The 21,786-nt window shown below is 38.8% G+C and overlaps 1 protein-coding gene and 1 pseudogene across 1 annotated transcript; both read right to left on the reverse strand.

The window, feature by feature from the left end:
- Nucleotides 1-7,518: 7,518 nt before the first annotated feature.
- LOC127160227 (interferon-induced protein 44-like) lies at nucleotides 7,519-17,049 on the reverse strand. Its single transcript, XM_051102883.1, has 8 exons — nucleotides 16,959-17,049; nucleotides 12,436-12,506; nucleotides 12,220-12,253; nucleotides 11,587-11,791; nucleotides 11,365-11,511; nucleotides 9,615-9,786; nucleotides 8,513-8,613; nucleotides 7,519-8,433 (listed from the first exon to the last, which is right to left on the reverse strand). The coding sequence occupies exons 2-8, from the start codon at nucleotides 12,482-12,484 to the stop codon at nucleotides 8,260-8,262; spliced, it is 882 nt and encodes a 293-aa protein (XP_050958840.1). The 5' UTR covers nucleotides 12,485-12,506; nucleotides 16,959-17,049; the 3' UTR covers nucleotides 7,519-8,259.
- An 85-nt stretch (nucleotides 17,050-17,134) lies between these two features.
- LOC127160175 (uncharacterized) lies at nucleotides 17,135-21,437 on the reverse strand (annotated as a pseudogene).
- Nucleotides 21,438-21,786: the final 349 nt, after the last annotated feature.

The raw sequence follows: 21,786 nt of genomic DNA on the forward strand, positions 1-21,786 counted from the left end.
CACAGAAGACCCTCAATTTAGAGAGGAGCAAAGAATGGCGACTTACGTCATCCCACCAGGGGATACTACCTGGAAAGCCAGAGCCATAGGGAGTGGAGATCCCTCTCTTGGCATAGAGAGAAATACCTGAGCTCCAACTGAGAATGACATGCTCATAAAGGACCCTCCGTGAGGGGAGCATTGTCAAGCTCATGCAATGTCAGGAAAGACATCACTGAGGCAGAGAGAGAAAACTGCTCTCTGCGGGGCTTCTCGAAGGCCCTAATGAGTAGAGCAGCTTCCACACACACACAGGTGATGAAACCAAACACATCGGACGGCAGCAAGCGGCCGATCTATCCGCTGAGATAAGAACTCCATCCTAGTAACCAAGGCGAGCATATAGCAGCCACAGGATAGATACCCCGTAACAGAAGGAGGAAACCTCTGTACGGCGTACCTAAGCATCCCTACCAAAGAGGGAGGCATTGCCATGCTCTTCTCCCAACCTTGGATGCCGGCATGGAGTTGAAGACTCACCTCCATCCTTTTGTGAATGCATCGCGATGAGCACATCCAGTTCCCTCGAGAGCTGGACGCGGTGCTCTCAACCACACACACACACAGCTCACAAGCTCGTGAAAGCAGGTATGAGAGCATGCCCGTCTCTCGCAAGAAACAAGCATTGAATGTGACGATCGCGTTCAACTCCCTGGAGGGCTGATATTCGCTTACTCCTCACCATACATACACCGCTCGTATAGAAAGCTGCGGGTATCAGAGCGTGCTTGTCTCTCGCAAGAGACAAACAAAGAGCGCAAAAACTCCCTCAAGAGCTGAAAATGCTTGCTCTTTACCACACAACGTCACACAACTCTCACCGTCCTGGTGAGAGAATGCACACAGACAAAAGGTCAGAATGAAGATGAAGAAGAGGACAGTGTTTTCGGCCGGTGCCCTTTTGTACAATGCGGTCGCGCTGGCATGACGCGCCAGCAGCGACGAGTTGCGCCGGCAGTGACGTCATAGGCTGTTGCTGGCCAGTACCTTGTAGTTTTTGTATATAGCTTCAGACACGGGTCACGTAGCAGACGTTCCCCAATAGCGACCTCTAGAGGACGCAGTTCGAGTTCCTCGAAAGGGAACCAAAGTACGGTGACAAATTTGTTTTCGATTGTTTTATTTAAGTGGACATTTTGAGCTCTCTGACATAACAACAGACAGCGCACCCTGTTATTCTACAAAAGCGTTTTATAATGTTTTGTTGTTTTGTGGAAGTACAATAAATAAGGTAGACATTGAAACTTCTTTCCTCTGTTATCAAAATGCAAGAGATCGTGCCGGCGCCACCGACCTGACCAGCGCGGTGTTGTGCTTTATAGGTATATTTGCAAGAAATATAGCAACAGCCAAACAGCATGAAAAAACGTTATTGTGAGTAATTTGCAGAGCGGTACATCAGGTTAACGCAGGCAGAGTTGAAATGTGGAGTCTTAATTTTCGTTTATCCGTTTTACAAACAGAACGAAATAATAATAAGCTAATAATAATAATAATGACAATAAAATTGTTTGTCATTTCTCTTTATTTTTGTTTGTAATTCTATTTGTTGTTAAATCAGACTTATGTCATTCAAATAGCAAATGATAATTCAAAAAATGGACAAATAATAATTCAAATAATGTTCCAAGCCCAGAGTCGATTATTCAGAACAGTTTTGATCTGATCATAGATAGAATTATATTGTAGACAGATTAGAGATTAATCCTAATAAACATGCCGCTACAATAAAAACCATTAGGCTATATGAAAATACATGTATTTCTATTATCCCTCCTGCAGATCCTCGTTTATGTCAGGACTGCGGCGACAGCACCGCGGACAATCGCTTAGCTCGCTCACATAATGTAATCATATCTTCTATAACGGGAATATTGTTTTTATGACATAATATGTCGTTATTATGAGAAAATATACCGTTTTAACGAGATAATTATGTTGTTTTAACGACATCACGATTTTACGAGTAAAATATGTTTTAACGACATATCTGAGTGGAAAAAAATATTTGTGTGTGGCAGCAATTCGTCACCGTACAATACTGTAATAATGTCAATGTTGCAGTCAGCAGCACATGCAGCTCCACTGTAAAACTGTCACTGTTAAGAGGAAAATGCTTCTGCAGGTATTACTTATAGCGAAGTTTGGTCATTTACTTGTCCAAATAAAAATAAATAAATAATATAAAAAGAAATCCTTTTTATTCTTTCTGTATCAATATTCTCATCAGTTTTCTGTTTTAATATACTTTATATTTTCCTCTGTAATGTCTAAATTATTATATTTAATATATACAACAAAATTATATATAATTAATATATATTGCATAAGAAAAAGACAGATGCACTAAAAACTACAAAAAAAGACAGATGCAGACGTCAGCGTGAACAGCGTGTTATTATACGTGTTAGCGAAAAAAATAATTATTTCACTGCTACACGTCACGTCTACGCCTCCTCTGCGGCTTAAATTGAATGGATTTAATAGGAAAAAAAATTAAGACGTCAGTGAGACGTTCAGTGAGACGAGTGCATGTTGCAGCGTTATATTAAAGAGCCTGTTGGAAGGCCATATGCCATGTTCACGTAGCAGTGACGTGGAGTGGCAGCCGGAACTGCCATGTAGTGGTGACATGTGGAGTGCCATGCGCACGTAGCGGTGACATGTGAGTGGCAGCTGCAAGTGCCATGTGCATGTAGTGGTGACATGTGGAGTGGCATATGCTAGTGGCACTGAAAGATTTTACCCCCTCTCCTAACAAGCCTAAACGTTTCTCACAGTTTTGAATTGCTATGCAGTATTGACGTGGAGGTCGCTTTTAACAGGGAAATGTAAGAAGTAAGTGTTTTACCTCATTTAAAATATGTATTTTATAGCTGTATGCTTCTAAACCAACATAAACGTTTCTTACAGATCTCATTTGCATTACAGTGCTAACGTAGATGTCATTTTTAACAGGGAAAGTAAGTGTTTTATAACGTCATATTGATTTATAGCGAAATTTATGTATTTAAACCAGGGCTTAAAAACGAAAAAAAATCCATTCGGTTCACTCCGAGCAGAATCGATATTATAATGTTTCTGTTCTTGCGTTCCTCATTAAACAATACGTTCCGAAAACGGTTTTCTAGAAAAAATATCGGTTAATAAACGTTATTTTATTACACGGCGCGATAGATAGATAGATAGTGTGTGCCTTTTAATAACATGTTTGGCATTATGTTTACAAATGATTAAACCAAATTCTGTGTTCGTGTCATTTGAACTTTTTGTCTTTAAAACCAAAAGTAAACGAGTTCACCTGGAAACTCGTTACAAATGCGCTAATAATTTTTTAAAAACAATTTTCTTGTTTGATAATACTATAGCGAAATAAGCCCCTTCAAGACCATCCGCTTAACATCCTGACCACACGGCTTAATCTGTGATTAAAAACCTGTTGACTTATTCCTTACCTAATATGCATAATAGCCTATTATAGGCTATTTTCACTCAAACAAAACAGAACTCCAGATAGTTATGATTTTACATTTAATGCATAAAAGTAAAAGAAAACGTAATGCATTGTAACATTATAAAACAACAACAGATTTTTTTTTAACATTTAACACAACAGATCAACAACTTAAATTATAATATACCAAATAGGCTACTGGAAAAACTGGATGGGCTTCAGCAAAATATTTTATAAAAAAAAAAAAAAGTCAATCTATAGCCTACTTAAAGTCCATATACTTTGGGTTTAAACGTACAAAGAGAATGTCCTCTAGGACTGGATAGGCTTCAGCAAAGTTAATATTTTATAAAAAAAAAAAAAAAATGCAGTCATTCTATGGCCTACTTAAAGTCCATACTTTTTGTTTAATCGTACAAAGAGAATGTCCTCTAGGACCTGTGTATTCATTGACGACCTCAGAGGGGAAAGAATGTACTTGAGGCATGAAAATGCACGCTCAACACTTACTTGCGTTACAGGTAGCGCAATTACATTCATAGCAAGTTTGTGCAAATCTGGCTTAGTGGTAGCAACGCTTGCCCAGTACTTAAAAAGACACTCACTTCTCTTAAGACGGGGTTCTCTCGAATACATATCCAAAGCAGATGAGATTGACACTCGAGTATGTTTTACAGTTGTGATTTATTTTTCTTTTGCCATCAGCAACTGTTCGATCTCATCGTCATCGTCGGATGCCTGCGATGGACTACGTTGTACAGTGTTGTTGTTTGCCGACAAATTTTGAATGGCATCCCAGGCACGACTTAAGTGAATTTTTGCCCTTTCGGATTGAAGATCGCTGAGGAAAAACCTGTATCTCGGATCGAGAAATAAAGCAGCCACAAAGGCATCGTTGTCAAAAAGCGCTGTTTGTCATGACTTAAGACATTGAACCAGTCGTTTTGCAAAAAGATTGTCAATTCTGTCGGTGCACAAGATGCAATGAAGCCAAACACCATAGAAGTCGCCGGCGGTGAGCTGTTCCGACTGAAGGCTTTTCGTAGCAACTTTCGCTGGTTTTAAAGCGCTTACCAAGTTGGCTATTGCTTCCCATTCGTTTCCACTTAAATTTATTTCTTTAATATTTGGTGACATGTCCTGGCAAAAATTCTTGAGCTCCAAAAGCCGCTCTAGCATATCGTGTGTTGAATGCCAGCGCGTTGGGCAGTCCACAATGGCTCTCTTTAGCCCCATCCTTTTTAGAAGAACAACTACGTTCTGTGTGCGTAACTTTTTCGCAACACGTCTCGCTTTAGAAAGCAAATTTGCAAAGTATGAGCTGCACACCGCACACTGCGCAACACATGTTATTGCATCACAGAATCAAGTTCGATGGCCAAATCCGGTACCAATTCCTGACTTTCGTCTTGGATATCAGTCTCATCCCCATCCTCTTCTTTATCCATGGTATCAGCCTCATTTACCTCATTACACATGGTGTCCTCTTGTATGTCAGATAGTAAAGACACTGCCTTTATCATATTAGCGCCATTATCCGAAGTTATTGAATAAACTTGCCGTAATTCAACATCATATTCGTGTAAGACATCTTGCACGACGGATGAAATGTATTCGGCCGTGTGTCTGTCATTGAGCTCTCTTACGGCCAAAGTGCGCAGAACAGTTTTTTCTCCGTCAGTGTATTGTACATTTACGCCCAGAACTGATCGGTCTCTGCATGTGGCAGAATCAATTTTAAGCATTAGTAGCCTGCCTTTTAAGTCGTTTTTCAGTTCTTCTCTGCCCTCCTGAGCAACACTTGACACCATGTCACGGATATTTGAGGAGTTGATGACGAAATTATTTCCCATAGCGTTTTGTAGTGGCTCGATAATTTTTCTAAAGCCAGCGTTTTCCATTAATGTAAATGGTCTCCCGTTGACCGTCACAAGCTCTATGCGCGCATCTTTTAGACATTCTGGAGACATTTGAACATGTAGGCCTGTTGTCTTTGGCTTTTTCACTACGACCGCGTCTAGAGTCGTTTGTCCATCAGCTGCTGACCTTTTATTGCTGGTCGAATCAACATATTTCGTTGGATGTTTACGTTGAATGTGTCTCTGCAGGTTACCGCCATGATTCCCAGCTATTTCTGCCCCGCATCCTTCAATATTACAGATCGATTTATCAGACAATTTGTCATATGAAAAAAATTGACGAAAGGGATTTTCTTTATGGCGACCCATCTAAAAACAATAGACAATCAGTAATTATTTTTTGTAATTTTAACTACAAGTTTTAATTAGGCTACAATAACTTAAACCTAAACATACCTTTGCACATAAAACAGCCAGGTGCTTGGTAACCTTAAGCTCGTTGCATCAGAAAGGGCTCTGCTTATGACGTCTGCTTCGCGGGCATTTCACGTTGTATGCGTCACCGTCGCATTTGCGCACACAATTTGAATTCATGTTTTTGGTCTGCCAAATTGATATAATAAAGAGAACGATAAAATACAGTTATTAACCGGTTAATTTGGAATTTCTGTTTCCGTTTCTGTTCAGAACGATTAAAATTGATTTTGTTTTTGTTTTTGTTCCTGTTCAATGTCATTTGTTTTCGTTTTTCGTTTTCGTTCCTTGAACCGGTTCAGAGCCCTGGAAATAAAAGATGAAATAACCTCAATGGCAAAATGTGTAATAGATACTTAAATTTTGTCCAGGGTATCAGATGAGAGTCAGTATGAGAAATGAATCAGTCTCTTCCTGGTGAATGTTTTAAGGTGGTTTAACAGAAGCAGACTGTAACGCGGACTCGTGGGAAGCGTGTAAGATCCACTTGCGAGCTTTATTAAACAGATCGTAGTCAAGACAGGCAGGGTCGATATCCAAACAAGCAGTACATCCAGGGCAAAACAATAGCGTAATCCACAAAACAGGCAGAATGTCAAAAAACCAGAGTGAGCAGTCCAAAGTGACAAATGAACAGGGCTGTGAAACTTGGCAAAAACTATGGCAAAGAACTAGACAAAACTCTGGCAAAAACAAAGACAAAACTGTGACAAAGAAACTAAAACCGAGGCAATAACAATACAGGGCAATGAGAACAGGAAAACGCTTGGTAGAGTCCGCTATAGCAAAACAATACTTCACGCTTCCTGTTTGGTGTAGGCCTCCTTTATGGCCACCAAACAGGAAGTAACCAACGAGGCAGCAGAGGGCGCAGCAACAGTCAGTCAGTGGGTAAGGGCTCCCTCTGCTGGCGTGGCGTTACACAGACAGAAACACCAGGATTCCTTCAAGTTTACATGGTGGCTTTTGTCAACAAAATTACTTAAAATGAAAAAAATAATAAAAATGATAATAAAAAGACTCCAGCCATTTTATTTGCTCAGTAAATAAGAGCAGTGGTATTAACAGGCTTACCATGCATTCACTGGGAAAACTGACTGAGAAACTAGCAAATTCTGTTTCTGTGAAATAATTTTATTCATATCACTGTTTTATTGGTTTATTATGATTGGTAGACACTGAATAAGTCAATGTGAGGATCTAAGTGCAACAGATTTTTTCAGTTTGAAACATTTGTTTACTTCATACATTTTTGGGTATTGCTTTATTGTATTATTGTTCATTTCTTTTTTATAAGAAAAAAAGATAGTAAACCTGTTATACTGTATTTTGACAACACTTTCTTGCGACTAAATTTCACTATTGTGATAACCGTGATAAAAGCTTTAGCAATTATCGCAACATGAAAATTTGATACCATCACATTCCTACTTCAGGCAAACAATGCAGAGTGATAAACGATTCACAGACAAATCACTCTTTTTGAACCGGTTATAGTTAGTGAACTAGATACACCAGTTCACCAAATTGGACTAAACTAGTCACCAAAACGGACTAAACTAAATAATTTCTCTTTATGTATGTGAAAAAATGAGCTGATGAAGACAAGCTTTAGACATGTAAAACATTCAACTTCCACATCAGTATTGGGAGCTTTAATAATATAATTGTACATAATTATGCAAACAAACTGTTGAGTCAGACAGGCTGCATGATACAAATGGTAAAGTTTTAGCAAAGTTGTGTGGTAACTATGGAAGACCACTTGTAAACTTACATCATCTGTTATTGTGTCTTTTTGCCTTCATTATGTTGTTTTACAGGCTTGGGGGATTTTTTCAGCCTATTTGTCATCAAAGGATTTCACAATGTCACACTTGTCCTCAAGTTACTTATTAATTTTATCATTATGATCAATATTTGCATTTTACACAACAAGTCTGTATTCCACCACTCACAAACCGCAAACCTATTATATTAGCAAAATGGTACTACCACAATCTACTAAAACAATAATGCAAAAAACCCAAACTAAGACAATGTAACAAAAACAATGACTGAATCACTTAAAAATAATACCACATATGTGTATTTTACATTTCTACAAGCAGGTTCAATGGCACACCTCACCCAGAGAGCACTAAAAGAAACTATTATTTTATACACATAACAGTATCCTGATTATGAGCTACATTATTATTATTATTATTATTATTATTAAAACAACATGTGAATACCTTTATCTTTCATACTAAATAATAATAAAACAATGTGTTATTATACAATTATAAACTACCACTAACAACAGATGTAATTGACTACTGTAGTTTTCTATACTTTACATATATAATTATTATTTATGCATGAATTGACCCATCAGGAAAACAACCTACACAACCTGTAATTCAAAAATCTCACACACTCAAGGGGCACTTATTCACTGTCTATTTGATCTTTAATATAGTCATCAGCAAAGTGAATAATATTCTGCAATGCATCTAAAATGAGAATATCCACTGTGTCATCATTGGTACGTTCCTCATGGTAGTTCTTCACAGGATAAATGCAGCTCATAGGAATTCCCGTCTTAGCAGAACATTCTTCCATCTGCAAAAACAGATAGACAGATTAGCCAAATTGAAATTATTATTATATTTACCATGGTCAGAAATGTAAAGCATAATACCTTTTGTTTTACTTTTTTGCTTTTGTAGGTCATTTTAAGATCATTTTTGACTAGTTCGCATGATTCATCAATCTTGGTCATGATTATGACTTGAGGAATGCCTGTGGAACCATGAACAATAATTACAGATATTCCACAATAAAAAAACAATGCCCCAAAAGTTAACACAAATGTTGCTTGTCAAAAAGTTTACATCCCGTCTTTTAACAACAGTGTCTATATGGTGTTGAGATCCAGTTTTTCACACTGAGAACAACTGAGGGACTCATACAGAGATATTATAAAAGGTGCTTTCACCACCAGAGGCCCTTTATACTGACTCTCACATTACACAGACTGTTACACATCACCCTGGACTACATTTCCCATGTTCCACTGCACAGATTACGCACTCACCTGTAGTCAGTCATACACACCATAAATACTCTTTTCTCACTTTCTTCCTCTGTGTGTGTGTGTGTGTGTATATATATATATATATATATATATATATATATATGTGTGTGTGTGTGTGTGTGTGTTTTGCTTAGTCTAGTTGTATGTTAACTGCAGTTCCATTTACAATTGATTGTCTCTGTGTGCTGCTCACAATTTGAAGTCACTGAATGTTTGATCTTGCTACATGCTACGTGTTGATTTTACTGCAAATTTAGTTACTGCTAGTACTGACTAAAGTAGGAAAGTTGCTCTTTCTTGGCCAAAAAAGTAACCTTTCCTAGAATTGATAAATGATTATACTGTCTATTCGGTGGATGAACAGATCAAATAATTGTAATATTAATTATGTTACATTTAATTCTGAGATCTGTTCAAAATATTCATGATTGATTATAACCACTTATAATTAATCATAAATGTTTTCCCTTTTGAGCTAATTTGCTACACGGGTGCAAACATTCAGTAACGCTGAAGACAACAACACACTATATTAAAAGCTGAGAAGATGTAAATGTTTGTAAACAGGATGATCAGATACTGTAGGATGATGTAATCTCTAAAGCGCAATACTAAATAATATTAAAAAATCTGATCTTTTATGTTTTATGCACTCATCTATACATACCATTTTGTGAATAATACAGATGTATTCTACATGACTTACCCAAGTCTCGTGCTTTCTCACGAGCTTGTCTCATTTGCATAAATATGTCGTCATCCATAATAGAAACATTGTGAGCAGGAAGAACAGCAACCAGACAGTGAATCCTGTCATTCAGAGTGGGGTTCTTGTTATACTTCGGGTCGTCTTCGCAAATTGGTTTGAATGGGTTAAACTGAACAGAAAAATGCATGTAAACTATAAGAATGTGTAGAACTGAACAAGATTTGAACTGTAATAGATCAGTTGAAATGTTGTTGTTCCCTATTTGTCAGCCACTATGAGTTATGTTGTGACAACATTAGAGGTTTACTCGGGAGCCCCAATCGGCTCTGACTTAAGAGAAAACGGCAATAAAATTTGGCTAGTGGATTTTGCATGCTGAGCCACTCCCCGTACAAATAGGTATATAAGGCATTAGCATGTATCCACTCATTCAGATTTTTGCTTTGGAGCAGAGTAGGTGAATAATTTCTTCTCCACAAAGCCATTTGTATTCTGACTGGAAGAAGAGGTGTCCCTGTCATTCAGCGATTCCCCTGGGCACTTCAACTGAAAGAGCAGTTTCTCTAAAAAAGCATATCACGGACGGTTCACGTCTTTGTAAAGATGCTGTTCCGTTCATGTCCTCTTGGTTGTGGTCGTTACTTATCCTTTGTCGACGGCCATGATTGTTGTCTTCAGTGTCTGGGCATCCAACACACTGAAGATGCTTTCATGGATAGTTCATGCCTCCATTGTGAGCATATGACTATGGCAGCACTGCAATCTCGTCTCTCCCTCCTCAAGGGGTTAGGAGGGGCACACTGTGTGATCTGAGGGTCACAGTAAGAGCCTCTCTGTTGAGTCCTCCCGCAGCGAGTGTCCCATGATTTTGCTGGACCGTTCATTCAGTGGCTATCATCCTTCGAGGATGAAAATTTGGTTGGGCTGCCCCCTTCGGATGTTGCAGCAGCCACTGAATTGGACCAGGAGCTGACGCCCATGCTTGCCCAGAGAGCTGTGAGTATCAGACTGGAGGTGCACTGGGGCGTTGGGAAGGTTACAACCTTCTCGTGGCATTTGTCTGACACACTGTGGCTTGTTAACATTTGCGGCACCACAGGGTTGTGACGGGGTTCAGGTTGTAGCGTTTTCCATAGATTTCAAATGTCGTTGTGACATAACTTGTACTGACCAAATGACAGGGAAGGTCTCGGTTGCGTACGTAACCCTCGTTCCCTTATGTAGGGAACGGAATTGTTATGTCCCCATACCACAACCTTGAACCAATCACTGTTGCCAGGACACATTCTCAGTGTAAAACCTGAAGGAGTGGATACACACTGATGCCTTATATACCCGTATGTACAGGAAGTGGCTCAGCATTTTCACTAACTGAATTTCATTGCCGTTTTTTCTGAAAGTCAGAGTCGATAGGGGCTCCCGGGTAAACCCCTAATGATGTCAAAACATAATGTTGAACGAGGGTTATGTACATAACCAAGACGTTTTTCAACCATGCCAATCTTTCGCACCAAAAATAAATAAATGAATAATTAAATAAATAAAACGCTGGTGCATGCATTGAAGTTTCATAGGTGTCTTTATGATGTAGCTATTGTAAAGTTTCACACCATTCACAAAGTTTTATGAAATATTACAACATTTATGAAAAAAATGTTAAAATTAACACCATTTTATGAAAAATCTTTGTTTACATTCGTTGCTTGAATGAAAGTTCTCAAATTCAATTCTGTATTAATACACTTACATGATAACCACTGTTGATATGACCATTTAATAATTTGATGATGTCATCCATCTTTATTCCTTCTACTTTGTGCATTCCAGCAATGTCAGTGAAATTGAAAGGAAAGTAGGAGTCAGGCCTGTCCTTCTTCACTTTATATGTTTTGCACTAAAAACAAAGCAAAGATTTAAAAGCCTCTTACTTTTATGTTAATACATATAAGGATACATAGATTAAACTTACCTCAACAGTGAAAGTTCGATCAGTTTCTGTTGCTTGTGCCAGGGCTCTGGTAGTGATGCGGCCCTGGAAAACACTATCCACAGAGTTGAAAAAGCTTGATTTTCCAGCACCTTGTGGTCCATGCAGAAGAATTCTTAGAGTGGCAACTTCTGGATTCTCAGGTTTGAAGTCATTTACTGCTGTCAGAAGTTTTTGTTTATCCTCACTAAAAAGGGAGTTTTAAAAGTAGGTGGAAAGATTATATTTATAGGTATACAAATTAATGTTATGAGAACACAACTTACAGTCTTTTTATTTTGAAAACTGACAAATAAAAGCATTAACTAATGATCTTGTAGAACAAAATAAAATACAAGATGCTAAATATTTATGAAAACTGCAAATCTCAACAATTAATTATGAAATCTTAACAATTAATTTGGAAACTTTCGTTGTCTCTGCAAGAACAAAAAAGTTGTGCTACAAGAGACAAGAAACCAGCATGTAGTAAATCTGTTGCAGTGGTCATGGTTATTGCAAAAAAACATAAAGAACAGTAGAATTGTCCAATTATTGTCCAATAAAAATAAAGTACTCAAGAGTCAAATAATAAGCATATCTGTACTACTAGTAAGAGTAGTTTTCAGAGCTTACTTCCAGTCCAAGGACCTCCAGGGTCTACAAAACTCTGTTTAACCAAAACAAATATTTAGTCAATTTAAATTATTATATTTATTCATTTGGGCTGTTTTATTTTTGACATATATCACTTTTTTATATGAATAGTAGGTTTTATACTATATATTTGTCTGAGTGATCATCCAGAATGAATTATGCTTAATTTGTTTCACTGAGAAAACCATAATTTACCTTGAGATGAAGGAGGAGTGGGTTTTGTGAAATGTTTAAATAGCCACATCCTGGCAACACTTTTGTCCTTACTTTGAAATAAAGATAAAATATTAGTTACAGTTAGTTGGTATCAAAATGCAGCAAACACTTCGGTGCTGCAGCATTTTTTCAGATGAGACGCTTTAGTTATGATTTGGAACATCCACAGCGGCATCATACAGTGCCTATAGAAAATCATCATACCCTGTGAAAACCTCTACCTTTTTTCACATTACAGCCTGGAAAATAAAATAAATGAAGTCTTAACTTTTTTGTGCTGCATGTATACATTATAACCTTCATCATTAAAGTAAAAAGATCATTTAAAAAAAAATTCTGGAGAATTATTCAAAATTAATCAAGTGCCTGGTTTGGTAAAGTGATCAGCCGCTTAGAATATACCACTATAAACTTGCTCAGACACAAGCAATCAACTTCCAGATTAAACACCAGGCTAACTGCCTCACATGACATCAAAAGTAGTGGTGTTGATTACTTCAGAATAAAACAAGCTGTTTCTTGACGACTCCACTGTTAGTAGTGCATGCTGCGGCAAAAATTTCACCATGGTTGGGGAAAGTGCTTTCAAAAGACTTCTGGGGTAAAGTTGTAGAAAGGCACAAGGAAGGAAAAGGCTACAAAAACATTTCAAAGGCTTTAGCTATCCCTCAGAGTACTGTTCAGAAGATCATAAAAAGTGGAAAGCTTATGGCACCACCAGCATATTGCTTAGATCAGGCTGTCTGTCTAAAGTGGATGACAGAGCCAGGAGGACATTGATAAGAGAAGCTACCAGGAGGCCAAAGGCAACTTTGAAGGACTTACAAGGCTTTATGGCTGGGTCTGGTCTGTCTGTGCATGTGACAACTGTCTCCCAAGCTTTACACAAAGCTGGCCTATATGGCAGGATGGCACAAAGGAAGCCGCTCTCCTTTGCGCTATGCAGAAACACATTTGGAAGAGTCTGATACCTTCTGGCAAAAGGTGCTATGGTCTGATGAGACCAAAATTGACCTTTCTGGACTTAACTCCAAGCACTTTGTTTGGCAAAAAAGCAAACACAACACACCACCAAAACACACTATACCTACTGTGAATCATGGTGGTGGCAGCATTATGTTGTGGGGGAGAATAAAGAAAATTATGGTGTTATTGACTAATTACAGTGGGGCAAATAAGTATTTGATACACTGCCGATTTTTCAAGTTTTCCCACTTACAAGAATGGAGAGATCTGTAATTTTCATCGTAGGTACAACTCAGCTGTGAGAGACAGAATCTAAAAAAAAATCCAGAAAATCACATTGTATGATTTTTAAATAATTAATTTCCATTTTATTGCATGAAATAAGTATTTAATCACCTACCAACCAGCAAGAATTCTGGCTCTCACAGAATGGCGGCACCTCCACACACTCAATCAATCAGACTCCAACCTCTCCACTATGGGTAAGACCAAAGAGCTGTCTAAGGACACTAGGGATAAAATTGTAGACCTGCACAAGGCTGGGATGGGCTACAGGACAATAGGCAAACAGCTTGGTGAGAAGGCAACAACTGTTGGCGCAATTATTAGAAAATGGAAGAAATTCAAGATGACTGTCAATCTCCCTCAGACTGGGGCTTCATGCAAGATCTCGCCTCATGGAGTATCAATGATCCTGAGAAAGGTGAGGGATCAGCCTAGAACTACACGGGAGGACCTGGTCAATGACCTGAAGAGAGCTGGGACCACAGTCTCAATGGTTACCATTAGTAACACACTACACCGGCATGGATTAAAATCCTGCAGCGCGCGCAAGGTCCCCCTGCTCAAGCCAGCACATATCCAGGCCCATCTGAAGTTTGCCAAAGACCATCTGGATGATCCAGAGGAGGCATGGGAAAAGGTCATGTGGTCAGAATAGACCAAAATAGAACTTTTGGTATAAACTCCACTTACCGTGTTTGGAGGAAGAAGAAGGATGAGTACAATCCCAAGAACACCATCCCAACCGTGAAGCATAGGGGTGGAAACATCATGATTTGGGGGCGCTTTTCTGCAAAGGGGACAGGACGACTGCACCGTATTGAGGGGAGGATGGATGGGGCCATGTATCACAAGATTTTGGGCAACAACCTCTTTCCCTCAGTAAGATCATTGAAGATGGGTCATGGCTGGGTTTTCCAGCATGACAATGACCCCAAACACACAGCCAGCAACTAAGGAGTGGCTCCGTAAGAAGCATTTCAAGGTCCTGGAGTGGCCTAGCCAGTCTCCAGACCTGAACCCAATAGAAAATCTATGGAGGGAGCTGAAACTCCGTGTTGCCCAGCGACAGCCCCAAAACCTGAACGATCTGGAGAAGACCTGTATGGAGGAGTGGGCCAAAATCCCTGCTGCAGTGTGTGCAAACCTGGTCAAGAACTACAGGAAACGTCTGACCTCTGTAATTGTAAACAAAGGTTTCTGTACCAAATATTAAGTTCTATTTTTCTATTGTATCAAATACTTATTTCATGCATTAAAATGGAAATTAATTATTTAAAAATCATACAATGTGATTTTCTGGATTTTTTTTTAGATTCTGTCTCTCACAGTTGAGGTGTACCTACGATGAAAATTACAGATCTCTCCATTCTTTGTAAGTGGGAAAACTTAAAGTAAACAACTCTACTGCTTGGATATCACTACTTTGTGTCACGTCAAAATGAAACATGAAATAGCTTGAAAATGTGATGACTACGTCAGTTTTTAGTGATCATTCTGCTTGATGAATTGAAAGATGTATCTATGTACCTGTGACAATGTTTACAGGGCTTTTATGACGATGACCTGAAAGTGCAAGTGCAAATAGCCTGCCTTGTTGGCAGAGGCTATTTACACTATCTCCGCCCACGGTAGCACTTTTAGCATAGCTTAGCATAGATCATTGAATCTGATTAGACCGATAGCATCTTGCTCAAAAATGACCAAAGAGTTTCACTATTTTTCCTATTTAAAACTTGACTCATCTGTAGTTACATTGTGTACTAAGATGGACGAAAAATGAAAAGTTGCGATTTTCTAGGCTGATATGGCTAGGAACTATATTCTCATTTCGACGTAATAATAAAGGAACTTTGCTGCTGTACCATGGGTGCAGGAGGCGCAATGATATTACACAAACTTAGTGCCGGTCACTTTCAGGCGCTGCGTAATATCATTGCGCCTGCTGAACCCATGGTATGGCAGCAAAGTTCCTTGATTATTATGCCGGAATGAGAGTATAGTTCCTAGCCATATCAGCCTAGAAGATCACAACTTTTTATTTTCCGTCATTCTTAGTACATGACGTAATTACAGAAGAGTCAAGTTTTAAATAGAAAAATACCATTATATATGGTCATTTTTGAGGGTCTAATCAGATTCAATGATCTATGCTAAGCTATGTTAAAAGTGCTACCGCCAGACCCAGAGATCGGCTGAATGGATTCGAAAATGGTAAAACTCAACTGCTTAACTCTAGAGGAGTTGGAAAATGAGCCTTTTTTTTTTTTTTTTTTTTTAAAAAGTGTTCCTTTAATAATTTCAATTAAAATTATAATTTACACTCAATATGTCAGTATTGCATACTGTTTTATAATGCACTACAATACTGAGGTGCAGATAATTGCCACTATTTGCAATAAGTAGTATAAATAGCAGAAAATCCTGCTAGGTGTAAATAGAATCTACAGCTATTTGCACTTAGTGTAAACATTAAGTGTAACAGGGACATATATATAAAACTGCCTCCTTCATTTTCTTTGTCACCTAAAATGACCTAAAATTTCAAAACAATTTGTCCATGCAGATTTTTAAGAGTTTGGCTTAATTTAGAAAATAATGTTAATAAATAATGTATAAATAATATCCAAAACCTTACATGTACCTCAAAAGCTTACAATTATTTCAGTCATTACTAGGGAGTAGATCTTCACTTCAGAATACTGATCCAAATAATTATTAATCCTTTCTTAAATATTTAGTAATTTTTTAGTCATTACTAGTGGGTTACCATGATCTTTATTTTCGAATTAGGTATACATTTTGCATCATTCATAGTAGTTCTTAGCAGTTCTCCGGGTGATATGAAAAAAAATAGTAGTTACTGATTAGCTAATAGTGAAATACCACTTTCAACTGAGCATTATTACTGACTCGTTAAACAGAATTTCTTGTTAGTCAATAGGAGTTACTATAATGTTAACAATGCATTAGTCATTTGTTCCCGTGCAGTTATTAATGACAGACCAGTATTCTAAAGTGTTACTAACTTTTCATTTTCACAAATAACATTATCATTCACACAAAAGAAACTCTTTGTAACAGTGATATTGTCATAACACTCTTTGCTGTTATCACTCTATAAATTAAAAAGAAAAAAAAATTGTGTTTGACAGTTATTCAAAATAATTTTGTACAAGATTAGTGCATACTCAAAGTAGCCTTACATTTTATATTGACAATTAATAAATTTCTGTTAAGGAGACGAGTCTTACCTTAAAAGCAGGCTGATATTGTGTGATGTTTTGTTCTCTGTTTCAGGAACCGCACCTGTAATTGTCACATACACACACGGAGGAGACGAGAGGTGAGTGGCAAACCAAAACAGACAAGTAATGTACTGACAGTAATGCACTTTCAGTTTTGAAATAACTGCTTTTCAACAGTCGCTTTAACAATGGCCAGAATCAAACAGGAAATAGAGATGTACTGTAGGAACAGTAAAGCCGACAAACTATTACACTAATAAACTCAAATTATTAAAAAGACTGACATAGCTAATATTTTCTTAATACAGAGTTATTAATTCAGGTAATAATAGATCTGACAGAATACCCTTCAGAGAATCATGAAATAAAAAAGAACAACAAAAACAAGCTATGGCCACATTAAAAAAACATGCAAGCATTCACAGAGGGACCAGGGTATGTAATATATTCTAAAGTGCAAATGCAGTCCAAAAAGCAATATTTCAAATGATTTCAAGTAATTTCATATTTCAAACAAAGGTGTAGTCTTTTTTAAATCCTTTTAATAATCAGCAGGTTCCCATTGTGATAACTGTTAAACTGGACTGGACTGGACTTTCTTTTTTTACATTTTTGTCATTTACTATTTAAAATAAACATTTGATTTGAATACCCCAAACCTTTCATTATCATAATCATACACCTTTTCAGATCTGCCAAATAAAAAAGGTAAGATGTCTCTTTTTGTCCTAAAGAGGCAAAACGACTTAGGAAGTGATCATAATACCATATAGCAGGCATATAGCAGTACTTATTCAGATAAGTACAAGCTAAAAAGGGATTTTTTTTTTTTTTTTTTTTTTTAATAGTTTCGAAAGAGATGAGTTTTCAGCAGTCGCTTGAACGCTGTTAGGGAGTTGGCATTCCGGATACCGGTGGGAAGATCATTCCACCAGCCAGGGACGGTGTAAGAGAATGTTCTCTTTGTGCCTCTTTGTGATGATACAACGAGCGTCGCTCACTGGTGGATCTCAGAGTTCTGGAGGGAGTGTAGATTGGTAGCAGTGAGTGGAGGTAGGCGGGTACTGAGCCTGTGGCTGTTCTATATGCAAGCATCAGCATCTTGAATTCGATGCGAGCCGCAACCGGGAGCCAGTGCAGGGTGATAAAGAGAGGTGTGACATGGGCCCTTTTGGGCTCGTTGAAGACCGGTCATGCTGCTGCATTCTGAATCATTTGTAGATGTTTGATTGTGCATGAAGGATGACCGGCAAGAAGAGCATTGCAGTAGTCCAGCCTAGAAATGACCAGGGCCTGGACAAGAAGTTGTGTGGCCTGCTCTGTTAGCAACGGCAGACGCCACGGGAGCGCAAGGTACAGAGCGCTTTGGAAAGGAGAAGATATCGGCGCGCCTAGCGTTTTCCATGCATTTTTAGGCGCGATATATGAACGGCCCGTAATGCAAACCTGCAAGATCGAGCAGTTTTAGCTATATGGTCTCTGAAAGTCAACTGGTCATCAAAGATTACACCAAGATTTCTGGCTGAACTTGATGGGGTAATTGTTGATGAACCTAACTAGATGGTGAAGTCATGCTGTAGGGTCGGAGTGGCAGGGAAGACAATGAGCTCAGTCTTTGCCAGGTTGAGCTGTAGGTGATGTTCTTTCATCCACGCCGAGATGTCCGCCAGGCAGCCTGAGATCCGTGCAGCTACCGTTGGATCATCTGGTTGAAATGAAAGATAGAGCTGTGTGTCATCAGCATAGCAATGGTAGGAGAAGCCATGTGCTTGTATGATGGGCCCCAGTGATGTAGTGTAAATGGAGAAGAGGAGGGGTCCAAGAACTGATCCCTGAGGAACCCCAGTGGCCAGATGATGTGCTTTGGATACCTCCCCTCCCCAGGCCACCCTGAAAGACCTACCTGTGAGATAGGATTCAAACCAACGAAGTAGAATCCCTGTGATACCCAGTGATGAGAGGGTGGACAGGAGGATCTGATGATTCACAGTGTCAAAATAGCAGAAAGATTGAGCAAAATGAGTACTGATGATCTGGAATCAGCTTTTGCCATCCGTAAGGCTTCAGTGACTGACAGTAGCGCAGTCTCAGTTGAGTGGCCACTCCTGAAACCTGACTGGTTAGCATCCAATGTGCTGTTCCGTGAGAGAAATTGTGATAGCTGGTTAAAAACGACTCATTCAAGTGTTTTTGCTATGAATGGAAGGAGAGAGATTGGTCTATAGTTATCTAAAAGTGAAGTGTTTAATGTAGGTTTTTTGAGCAGTGGGGTTACCCGAGCCTGCTTGAATGCAGTGAGGAAAGTGCCTGTGAGGAGAGATGAGTTGATGATGTGTGTAAGTGCTGGTAAGAGTGTAGGAGAGATTGCTTGGAGAAGGTGAGAGGGGATAGGATCTAGTGGGCATGTTGTAGGATGGCTGGAGAGGAGAAGTTTGGATACTTCTGCCTCAGAGAGGGGACAGAAGGAGAAGAGTGGGGTGTTAGCTGTGGATGTTGTCGGTATTAGTTCCTGTATGTGTGGAGTTTTGTCGGTAAAGAATGTGGCAAAATCATCGGCTGTTATAGAAGTGGTGGGAGGTGGTGTGGGGGGGGCAGAGGAGGGAACTGAATGTTTTGAAGAGGTTACGTGTGTCTGGAGCATTGTTGATCTTGTTGTGGAAGTATGAGGATTTGGCAGTATGGACTTGAGCAGAGAAGGATGAAAGCAAAGACTGACACATACTCAAGTCAGATGGATCTTTAGATTTGCGCCATTTTCTCTCTGCTGCCCTGAGTTTGGACCGATGTTCACAGAGAACATCGGTTAACCAGGGGGTTAGGAGGGGTGGCCCGTGCTGGCCCGGAAGAGAGAGGACATACAGTATATCATCTAGGCAAGAAGTTAAAGTAGAGCATAAGGTGTCAGTAGCTGCATTAACCTCTAGAGATGAGAAAAGGGTTGTAGAGGGAAGAGAGGAGGACACTACAGAGGAAAGATGGGAAGGTGAAAGGGAGCGTAGGTTTCGTCTGAAAGTAACAGGTAGAGGGGTTGGAGGCACACTGGTAGCAACATGTAGGTTACATGTAATGAAGAAATGGTCGGAGATGTGTAGGGGTTTAACTGAACTGTTGTCTGCAACGCAATTGCATGTGTAAATTAGGTAGTGACAAGGCGTTTGAAATCAAAAGAAGCTAGGAGTGAATGAAAGTCTGCAGCATAAGGCTTGTCCAGATGAATGTTAAAGTCATAATAAAAAAATAAATAAATAAAAATAAGGCCCACAGTATGCTAAATGGAACAGTATAATAAATACCTTCAATTTATCTTTAGTTTAGTATAATGGTGTGTCTTTTTAGTATAATGGTCAACTCTTTTCAAACAGCTCATATAAAAAATCCCAGCCACCTTCAACTTAAAGGGCAGCTTTGGGTCAGGGAGTGTTGTAGTGTACGTATTGTGTTGTGTTGTGTTGTATTGTATTGTATTGTTTTATGTAGTTATGAAAAAGCAACTGTGACTGTGTTGCCTGTTTTTGTAAAGAAGAGTATTTATTTGCATAGGCTATATATGCATGTGACAAAACAAGCCAAAGGTCAGATATATGATAATGTTTCCAACTGTTTGTTTCAAACATTAACTCATCAGTTCTTGTGACTACAAATTCCCAGATGTCACATGTACCCAGACATCCCATGACCTTACAAGCTTTTTCCTTTTCTTTTGTTGGTGTTTTTAAAGGCATTTTAAGCAATCCAGTAAAGTGTTTACTCCCACCTTCAAGGCAATTAATGTTAGCTCCACATGCATTTCTCATGGTCCCTGCATTTTGAAAAGGCATCTTTGGCTGTTTCCCGTTCTTAATAATACATGAGAATGTACTCATATCCCTGGTGAAAAAACCAGCATATGCTGGTAAGTATGTTTTGATGCTGGTTTAAGCTGGTCCTTAGCTGGTTTATGCTGGTCCTTTGCTGGTTTTTGCTGGTCCTTTGCTGGTTTATGCTGGTCATGTTGCTGGTCAAGGACCAGCATGAACCAGCAAAGGACCAGCATAACCCAGCTAAGGACCAGCATAAACCAGCAAAGGACAGCTTAAACCAGCACCAAAACATACCTAACCAGCATCCCAGCATCAAAACATACCTACCAGCATATGCTGGTTTTTTCACCAGGGATGTGTAGGGTTTGTTGTATATACGGACACATCAGGTCAATAGGGTTGACGAATGCTGCAAGACAGAAACAAGCCAAAGTCAGATAATGTTTATGATGTGCTGAAGAACAGTTTTGCTTTCAGTTTTCCAGTTGGATGCCCTTGAGGTGAAAAAATAAGCTTTCAGTTCTACTATTGTTATGCAGGTGAAGAAGGCAGGATCCAAAATGCATGTAAATGTTTCTTTAAACAGCAACAACAACACAAAAGGACGTGAGAAAAAGGAATTACTCAGTTATCTTACTGCTGGTGGTTTGACTCGATCCAGGATTGCCAAGTTGTTCAAAGTCATCCCGGAGTTCCAAACACTCAATCCACATTACACTTAGCATCATCAAAATCAGAGGTGATACTGAAAATCCGCCCCAGCCACTGACACTTTCTTAAAAGTTTAACCAGGGACATTAACAATTAAAAATGACAACAGACTTACTAATAATTTGAAAATAATATTAATGCTGGATAGTCTAATAGACTCATTTAGAGGCATATTAATAGGGTAACAATGACCTTATCTTTGCATTTTATTGGAGCCTTAATTACATTGCATACAGTTCATCTGAGCTATGCATCTACTCAGGGGATTTGAAAACCTGGCCTGGAAGACCCCCAGCACTGCATGTCTTATATGTGTCCCTTAT

This window comes from Labeo rohita, unplaced genomic scaffold (genome assembly GCF_022985175.1).
Source record: "Labeo rohita strain BAU-BD-2019 unplaced genomic scaffold, IGBB_LRoh.1.0 scaffold_30, whole genome shotgun sequence".
NCBI classification, from domain to species: Eukaryota; Metazoa; Chordata; class Actinopteri; order Cypriniformes; family Cyprinidae; genus Labeo; species Labeo rohita.